Genomic DNA, 10,383 nt, shown 5'->3' on the forward strand with positions numbered 1-10,383 from the left:
AACATCAAGGAAAAGAACTCCCAATTATTTCTTTCTTTAGTTCTCTTTTTTTATAGTCATCTCAAATTTGCAGGGTGGAAGGGGGGAATGGGGTGTCTTTCTTGAGATTTTCAAACATGCCATTTTCCGAATTCTGTGGAGAAGAAAGTGGTCATTAATTCTAGAGGTAAATCCTAAAGTTATTCAGCAGGGAGGAAGACTATGTAGATAAGCAGCTCAGGGCCCAGCAGTAAGCAACCATTCAGCAGGATCTAAGCAGCTGGAGGAAGGGTAGACCAGTAGGTTTTTCTCTGCTGAACAGCAACTGTCAGGAGGAAGGAGTGGGGTAGAGTAGTGGTGTTCCTCTCCTGGACAACAGCTTTGAAGCGGTTCTTCAGCAAGGACTTGAAAGAAAAAGCTCCTTCTCCATATCCAGCTGCAAAGAGAGAAGGAGTTGAAAAACACCGAATCCTTATGGCTGATGGGAGGGTGATAGAAAAGATGGAGTCCATTGACTGGTGTCCAGAGACAACAACCTGGTATGAATTCCAGCACCATTCCACTTCCCAGCAGCTGGATTTCTTACCAGGGTGGATTGCTGGTTTTGGACACCTCCCCATTTTTTCCAGTCTGTTAACAGTCTTCCCCTAGTAAGTATTTGGAACAGTTGTAAAGCTTTTTTTGTATCTAAATGGCCTTGCCATTGCCTGAATGCGGTTTCAGAATTGCTGGCATTTCTGCGCAGGCTATCTGAAGTGTATTTTTGTCATGCTGTTAATAAGCGTTGTGTCCCCTGGGAGAACCTCAGCTAGCTCACAGTTTCTAAACAATGTGCACACTTGACACAGGAGATGTAAGACAGAAATCTTTCCCATTTTTTATGTTTTTAGTCTGAGTTGCTCACTAAATAGATGTGATGTATGAAGTCAGTGGGACCTCTAACTCCTCATCTAGAAAGTTTGGATGAGAACCTGAGAAATTATGCGACTTGCCAATGGTTTTGTAGGCAGCCAGGGGTCTCACAAATGATCCAGAGCCAGTCCAATATCTGAGTCATAAGGACCATCCTTGCTCTCAGTTCCTACATTATCCTTCTGGTTTCTATATTCTGAATTTCTTTCCAGCTCCCATCATGTTTGTCCCAGTCCTCAAACAATGGAATATAGCTCACTGTTAGGGACACTGTGGGGGAGTCTGGGAAACATATCCTAAGACTTTCTGAGGTGGGTATGAATTTCTGACTGCAACTGAATGTGATTAGGCAAAAAAATAAAAAAATCAAAACCAAAAAGGGAGCTTATAAATATGTGCAGATTGTATTGGGAGTGGTACCATCCTGAGATGAACACTAGGAATAATACGTGAGTACCGAAACCATGGAATCATAGAAAAGAAAAATGGGTGTTTATAATTCCATGAAATAGAACCATATGAGAGGAGAAGGATGATTTGGAAACTTGACAAGCTATTTTGTTTAGAGTCCTAAAAGTCCACTTAAAATTATCCAGAGTTTAGAGGAGTTTCTATAAAGGGATATAATCAGAACAAATAAAGAAACAAAGCTTTTATACAAGTACACCACAGTTGCAAAGTCAATCACTCTGATGTTTGAAGGATCTGTACTAAAGTGCCTCTATTACCCTTATTGTATTAGCTGCTTTTGTCTAACTCTGTATGCAAACAGCAGCATACAATACAGAATAGAAGGGCTGCATATCACAGGCAGATAGCAAATACTTGGGTCAAGAACAATTTCAAGATTTTTCTGTTTGTTTTTACAGCAGGATGGTGGGGACCTGAACCTGCCCCACACTACTGTTGCTGCATAGCACCTTGAGGAACAGGAATCTCCCAGAACCCACCCCAAACATTATGGAAGATTCCAGGGTAAAAATTAGGAAAATTAACATAAGGCCTCTTCTAGCATGTTATACCTTAAAGCATAAGCTACGTGAGGAAGACACTCAGAGACGACTTCAGCAACCTGCGTCACTACAGAGCACAGTAGGATGTAGTGAGGGTGCACTGCGACATACAAAGATGCAAATGGGCCTGGATGATGACAAGATGAGCATGAAAGAACAGAGGTTATCTGGGCTGAAGAAGAGAATAAGGGGGACCTTTCTACTACCTTCAACTACCTCTTTGGAGAGTATAGAGAAGATAAAGCCAGGCTTGTCAGAGATGTGTAGTAAGGATCAGTGTCAGAAAACCAAAAATTCCAATTAGGTAACAGGGAAAGGTTTTACTTGCTGTGTTTTTTGTCTGTTTGGTTTTTTAAATCATGAGGGTGTTCAAGTGCTTGAGGAGGTGACCAGAGAGATTGTAAGGTCTCCATCCTTGAAGGTATTCAAAACTCAACTGCACAAGGTCCAAGGCAACCCAATCTAATTGCATGTTCTATGGGGCAGAGCACCAATCATCTCAAGACTTCCCTTCCAAAGTCAGTTTGCGTGATCCTAATGTTATGATGCCACAGGATACTGCAGGCATGCTTTCTACTCTCACTCACACTGCACAAGTCGTTGGTTGGACCCACCAGGAATTCAAACTGCCTGGAACAGACAACGGCTGCTTCCACTAGCTTTTCCTACCCTTCCTCCCAAACACTGCAAGATCACAAAATCTCACCAAAGCACTTTATGAGTGGTGGGATTCTGACTGGCATAAAGCTGAGAAGCCCTCCTCTTCGACAGATCTTGGGCAGTCTGGTGACTGTTCTCAGCTCACGTTCTCATTACCATGAGTAGCTGAAGGAAGAACTGCGTGTCATCCCGAGACGGCCTTAAAACTGCTTGCCATTTTTTTCATTACACTTTAGTAGCAGGCTCAACATAATTGTCCAAGTAGCTTAGATGATGGCATCTTTTGTGGTGGGAGAAGAGGGTAAGGGGAGGGGTTTATATCTTATGTTCATTTATAGCTTATGTGCATATAGCAACCAGGAAACCAGAGATGCACTGAATGCATTTTTATTGTTGAAAGCTGAGAACATACTGTGCAAGATCTGTAAGTGCACCCAGTTAGAAGTTTTATTTTCCCAAATTTAAAATGAAACTTGAAGATAGCCTTATAGATTGCAGTGCTGATCATGACTGGATGCATGAAAGGAAGCACGAAGGAGGACCAAAAAACATTTTGGCCTTGTAATAACTAAAGTGACCACCAAACTCTGCCTGCATTAGTCCTTCTGGACCTTGGATTAGTGGGTTTTCAACTGCAGTCCAGAACCTTCTGAGCTCCTAAGTTACTTTTGAAAGATCTAAGTGGAAGTAAGCTATGAAAAGTGATTTCATAAGCAATTGGCTACCCTAAAAACAAAATAAATCAAAGGACCTAAAATTTGAAAACCACTCCCTATGACAAGAAAAGTAGTTGCTTAATCTTTTTAATGAGAAGTTACTGATTCCACTTTCCAGATTTTTATCTACTCCACCAGTAACATGCTATTTACACTATTTACATTGAAAACCCCACTTCTGAATTTTATGCTGGTTCTCAAGATCTGGTTTTCACAGAAACTAAGATGAGACTTAATTTCTTTCACATTTGAGGTTTTCCAGGTATTATGTGAATATCCTGGATTATGCATTCTTTAAAACAAGGTGGTCCCTGACTGTATGTGACAAGTGCCTAGCGCAGCAAGACAAAGTTACTAACGTTACAGAATTTGAGCACATTGTATCACATCCTGCTTGAAACTTAAATGCCAGCATGGAACTCAAACACAATAACATCTGATAACAGCCAAGTGCAAAGAAAAAAAGAAAAAAGAAGCCTTTTTCATTGAAGACCAGGAAAACACAACAGTGGGAAAAAGTCTTGGTGCCCTTCCTCACATTATCTGCCCTTCCCAGAGCAGACTGGTTCACTGAACAGAACAAACAGAAGATATGCACTGCATGTACAAGAGTTACGAAGTTATTTGATTTCCAGCTTGGTTTTAAAGGTGCAGAAAAGATCACCAGCATATGCTGAGGCAGGATCACACAGATAGGAAGAGCATCCACCATGAATTTTTGCTGTAATGGTGAAACAAGGGTAGCAAAATGCCTAGCCTGAATACAGATTAACATCTCCTTAGCTGGAAATGTAGCTAAGAGTGTAGGAGTTGAATAAAAGCAAGACACACTTCTGTTTCAACCCACGCCTGCTTAGCTGAGTACAGTGTTTATAACACCAATCCTCCTTAGAAATAAAAAGGGTGCTAGGTGAACAAGTCTGACTCCAAACAACTCACAGCCACAGCTACTGTGCGTAGATTTAGTAAACACATAAGCATATTAATGGACTGCATTTAACTTTCATTATTTAGATTCAGTCAATTTGCAGCCTCCTTCTGTAATCAGAAAACAAATAGTTAGGAATGTGGTTCAGCACCAACACAGATCTAAGCTACAGGGTTCAGGTTACTACACAGAATCTCAGTTAATAACAAAACACAGCAGCTTTACTGGGCCCCTCTGGTGGGCCCTTAATAAAGGAAGAACCTTTTCCTTATTCTTTCATGTGTTTAATGTTAACAGCAAATTTCTTTCCCTTTTACAAGTACAGTGTATGTGGTACCACTGGTGTCTCAAAGAGACTTTCTGCTCTTTATTGCTAAGCACATGGATTTATACATTTGCGATTTTTAAATTTCATAGTTAGAGTCAGTAATACACTTTTTAGTTTTTACAGGACAATAAAACTGCTTGCCAGAGGTTTCTGACTTAAAATCCTACACAGCAGATTGATGTAGGCCTCTCGATCCTTCTTACCACATTTTTGCCAAGTTAGAGTATAAAATGTCTGTTCTACTAATTGCACCCAGGGATTTGCATCCAATATCCAGATAGACTCCAAAGGCTGACTTGGTTTTCCCTTTGATCTTGTGTATTCTGTTGCTTGAAAGAATACAGACAGGTGATGGAAAACGCTGGAGCTGTTGCAAGTACAACTACTCAAAGACCAATTAACTCCAAAAAACCCCAAAATGAACAAGAAGCCAAAATGGAACTAAACCCTCAACAGCTGGAGGTCATCAAGGCAGTTTTCCCAGAGGGCAGAAGACTGTTACTAATAGGATGGGAATACAGAATTTAGCGAGACCAACTGTAACTGCTGATAACATATACTGAGAAGAGCCTCATTTCTCACATTTTCTGCAGAGCAAGAGTGAAGCTGGACAGCAATCTTAAATTTTATTGTGGGGAAAAAAACCCACCAGTGGGAACTGAAACATAGTCCCACTGAACAATTAGTACCAGGAACTGATTTTAACCTAATACTATTCTCATCACATTTAAAAATAACGTTCAAGTGATTCTACCCCTAAAATTTCGTTATTTGTCAGAGTTTAATCAGTGTAGTATAATTCATTAGGAGATTCTCCTACATTCTAAGTTATTTCAATTACTGCAGAACCTGGATACTAGAACCCCCATCTGAAGATTAAATAAAGTTGTACACTCTCCCTTTACAATAGCAGAGGGTTTGAGATGTTTCAATAACATTACACAAAACTACATTCCTCCACTAACACAAAACATACACTCTTGCCACTGGAGACAAATACTTCTTATGCTGTTTCTAGCCAATGATTTTAAATTCAAATCCAGAGTAAACAACCTCTTCAGAGCTGGGAACACGTTTGTGTGCAAGGAGAACAGCCTGCTGTGTTACAGTGATAACAATACCTATTAAAACCATGGCACATACTGAACAGGCACATGCACAAGGGCCATTAAATTCTTTGACATGGTACTGAAAGAATGATCAGTTTCAAATGCTTGGGGACACTGAAATGTCAGGACTTCCACACTATCACCAAGTAATATATACTGAGAGGTAGCAAAGCTATTTTCATCCAGTGATGATTCATTGAGAGCTCATTCATAAAAGGCAGAGGAGACAGACTCTGAGAACCAAGAAGAAATGTTGAAAAGCACAAGTTATCCTGCATTAATTTATTATTTATTATCTGATTTATAATACAGATGAAGCAACAGTGCTAAACAGAACAATTCATCATTCCGCCTAGGCATTTGTTTTAAATGTGGTTCTCTCAGTGCCTTGGTGAAGGTCTTCCAGAAGATGGCTGAGGCTGCCTGAATTTGGAAAGAACCGCAACAGAATCAAAAAAAGTATAAATGTTGTATTCATGATGCTGAAGGTTCTTGTAAGTAGAATTATCGAGCTCTTCTGGAGCAGGCTCACCAACTGCTGTGGTCTCTGTGAAAACAAACAGTAACTGGTGACTATAAGGATGCCACAGCAGAGGGCAATATTCTTAATTACTGTCAGATTCCTCATCCAGTCAGTATTATTAACCCCTTCTCCAAACAGTCAGCAACTGTAACAAAAGGATAAGTACATTACACCCTACTGGTACCTTGTCTGGTCCTAAAGCAGCACATCAGTATGCAGTAGGGGAACAGGAATCAGTACAAGTCATTTAAAACAGCACAGGTTTTAAAATGCAAAATACCATCTAATGCTGGGGATGGACAGGGCAGAACATTTATAGCTTGAAGACAGATGTCTGCATTTCCTGGCTTTTTCATAGTTGCCTTGGTTTTCACTGCAGCCAGAACAGTAGGTGACATTCTTAGCAAGCCAGGAGAGGCAAAGTAGCAGTACACATGATCTATTGTCATGTCAGACCACCAGACACAGCTATTCAGCTATTAGAACTACTTTACAGACTGAATTTTTTCCATGGGGAAAAGTGATGGAATTATTGAGCTCTCCACAGTTTAATTTCAAATGTGGTTATACTGAGCAGTAATATATCAAGAGCCTTTGATGTAAATGTCCTTTCTTTGAAATACAATCTTCTAAACTTTGTAGCAGCTCTTCTACCTAAACGAATAACCCAGTGAAGTTATTCAGAAGTCCTTATTTCATGTTAAAGCCAACATTAATTCTTACTCTTTTAGAATATTATGCAAATTTAGGCAGTAAGGTTCCTGTTACAGGCTGGTTTTACAACCAAGGAAATTGCAAGAAATAAAACTTTTCTCCCAATATTAATTTATTCTCATATACCCAGAGTCTTAACAATAGGAAAGACATAAGCATAATCTAGTGAAAAGCCTCATCATATAAATTTCTATGTACTGGTTTAGGTTAGATGGTATTAAGTGTCTACAATAAAAATACAAGAACTCAAGCAACTGAACACAAGAATTTCCCTTTAATTCTGACATAACTATTGCAATGTAAGGCTATCAGTTTAAGAGCATGTATCCATAACATTCAGCAAGGCTTGCTAATAAAATGCACCATAGTAAGCCATGGTTTCAGCAGAACACCACACACAGCCTAGGAAAGGAAATATCCCTGTACCTACTGCTCAGTTCCTACCGAGACAGCTCATAGGAGACAATGCTTCAGAGCTAAAAGCCACATATTGCCGTCTTTGCTGCAAATAGCCCCCAGAACAGGCAAGTGAAGGCAAGCGTACATTCAACCTGCAAGAGACAGTTGTTCCATATTAAGAGACAGATGCTCAGGAAGAAAAGCAGATGGAGTCTCATCTTTCTTGCCCAAATACACCATACTTGGCTTCTCAAAGGAAAAATTTATCCCAGAGTTCATCCTCCCCATACTTCAAACTTCATCTATGCTTTCTCTCTTAAAGAGCATGCATTTCACAGGATGTTCTTCCAAAATGAATCAGAGGTGTATTTCTGACTTACCATGCCACTATTTTGCTACTTAGCAGTTGAAGTCAGCAGTTTTTGCTGGCTGTTTAGCATGCCTGCTCTACAGCATAGATGACGTCACCTTAACATCCAGGTTTGTAATGCAAAAAATTGCTTTTACATCTTCAGTGTGCCAGCTGCAAAGCTTGCAGATGAACAAAAGAACACAGAACAGGACAGAAGTACAGATTACAGAAGGCATCATTAACTGTAAATGTTACACATGGAAACACAGTAGCTATTCTCAAAGGCGGCCTCAAAAGGAAGAAAGAGCAAGATATGCCTGCAGATACTAGTGATGCTGTTGGAAATGGCATAGCTCAGTTTGACTCTTTGCTACACTCTGGCACCCAAAGACATTACACCAGCAGGAAAGGGGTGTGAATTTGCCTATACTAACCTCCACCTCTCCTCTAGCACATACCCAGCAGAAACTCTCGTGCTGTCACAGCCTTACCACCTCCACAGAGCAAGAAGAACTCAACAGCAAAAGTGCTGTTCTTAGCAAAGGCACATCCTACCCAAAAGGGTTTTGCTGGTGCAGTTATGATTATGTGTCTGACTATCGCCCCATAGATACAGATCTGCAGGAAAAGTGTGTCACATGGTTTTATCCTTAATCTGGATTTACAGCATCAGAGCAGAAGAGGCTGCTTCATAGATCTTTGATGTTTTATAATCTTCACCTTGAATCATTAGCACATTTCAAGACTGAGACCTCCCTCTCACATTTGAAGTTAACTGAACTAATTTTGGGCCTTTGTATCAGCTTCAATGTGGAAATAACGCTTGAGCATCTAGCACTCCACTGAGGATGAAAGGGGGGAAAGGCATCTTCTCTAGATAAATACAAATAGCCTTTCCCCAATATATTTTTCTTTTAAGAGCAAGCTGCTGCTGCTGACTGCAAGGAGGAACAAGTAAATGAAAGTGTCACTTGCAAACACTGCTGCATTTTACCATTTGAGTTGCAGTGAGGAAAGATGGTAAGCTTAGTTTCCAACTCTTAAACCAGATCAAATTATGAGCCCTACCCGGCAGGGCTTTTCTGCAACCGGATGTTCGACATGTATGCCTGCTGGCCCGATGGGACCCCTGGCATCACTGTCAACATCTCCTGCCCCTTTTACCTGCCCTCGTTTGAGAAAGGTGATGATGACTCTCTACAACTATCTGAAGGGAGGTTGTAGTGAGGTGGGGGTCAGTCTCTTCCTCCAAGTAACAAGTGGTAGGACAAGAGAAAATGGCCTCCAGCTGCACCAGGGGAGGGTTAGACTGGATGTTAGAAACAATTCCTTCCCCAAAGGGTGGTCAAGCATTGGAACAGTCTGCCCAGGGCAGTGGTGGAGTCACCATCCCCGGAAGCGTCCACTAACCATGTAGATGAGGCCCTTAGTGACATGGTTTAGTGGTGGCCTTGGCAGTGCTGGGGAATGGTTGGACTTGATGATCTTAATAAAGGTCTTTTCCAACCAAGCTGATGCTATGCTATGTTATGAGCTGATTAACCCCTTAAAACAGAAGGCAGGTCTTCTACTCACCCTGCATCCTGAAATGGATGTACAAAACCCATTATTTGTCACTTAACCTGATTAGACACTTCACAGAGTCACAGAATGGTGAGGCTAGAAGACACTTCTGGAGGTCGTCTGGTCCAACCCCAAATGCTCAAGCAGGGTCACCTAGAGCAGGCTGCCCAGAACCAAAAGACAGCTTCAAGGATGGAGACTCCATCACCTCTCTTGGCAACCTGAGTCTCCATGACTCTCACAGTAAAGTGTTTCTTGATGTTCAGGCAAAACCCTGTGTTTCAGCTTGTACCCGCTGCCTCTTGTCCTTTCATCATGCACCACTGAAGAGAGTCTTACCTTTATCTTTGCACTCTCCCTCCATAAATTTATGTAAATACTTGATATCCTGCCCTGCCCAAGCCTTCTCATCCCCAGGCTGAACAGTCCCAGTTCTCTCAGCCTTTCCTCACAGGAGAGAGACTCCAGTCCCTTCATCATCTTAGTGGCACTTTGCCAGACTCTCTACAGTAGCTCCACATCTCTCTCATACTGGGGAGCTTAGAACTAAACAAAACACTCACCAGGCACATCTCACCACCCCCCTGAGCCTGCTCACAAGGCTCCTCCTAATGCTGCCCAGGTTACCACTGGTGGTCTCTGCTGCAAGGGCTTATGTTCAACTTGCTGCCCACCTGGACCCCCCAGAGCCTTTTCTGCAAGAGTATCACTTGAAGGATAATATCCAAGGAACTTCACAATTATTCTGTTTTTACTTCCATATAGGCAAATTCTTTAATTCAAAGCAGCAAACATAAGAGGGGTCGCAAGACTGGTATGCTGCCTAAGTTGAAAGGCAAGAATGGTAAGGCACCACAGGTCAGGATAGAGGGACATCTGCTATTGAAATACACAGTATGAAATCAATAGGTAAGTTAACAGGATTGGTAGTAAATAAGAAGGGAAAGTTAGATAGGAAAGTATGGCTAGGGGGATGACTGCAAGATGCACAACGCTCTTTCCTAAAAACATATCACTGACACCTCCCCAGCTCACTACAAAAACTGGGTTATGATGTCAACATTGTGCTACTTCAACTCGACTTGCTTACAACCTACTGATCTCAGAATCAATACCTGCTTCTGGCACTACCTGAAACCCTGCCAAGACTGGGGCGGGGGGGGGGGGGGGGAGGTTTAAAAAAAACA

The 10,383-nt window shown here is 41.5% G+C and overlaps 1 protein-coding gene across 1 annotated transcript in view; it reads right to left on the minus strand.

Annotated features, from left to right (window-relative positions):
• Positions 1–6,025: 6,025 nt before the first annotated feature.
• NDUFV3 (NADH dehydrogenase (ubiquinone) flavoprotein 3, 10kDa) overlaps positions 6,026–10,383 on the minus strand; it is a gene marked incomplete at its 5' end in the record, with an annotated part of 5,774 nt that continues 1,416 nt past the window's right edge. The window contains one exon of the mRNA XM_010019411.1: positions 6,026–6,192. Within this exon, the coding sequence (XP_010017713.1) occupies positions 6,026–6,192 (167 nt within the window). The remainder of the gene's footprint in view (positions 6,193–10,383) is intronic.

This window comes from Nestor notabilis, unplaced genomic scaffold, assembly GCF_000696875.1.
Source record: "Nestor notabilis isolate BGI_N333 unplaced genomic scaffold, ASM69687v1 scaffold6018, whole genome shotgun sequence".
NCBI lineage: Eukaryota > Metazoa > Chordata > Aves > Psittaciformes > Psittacidae > Nestor > Nestor notabilis.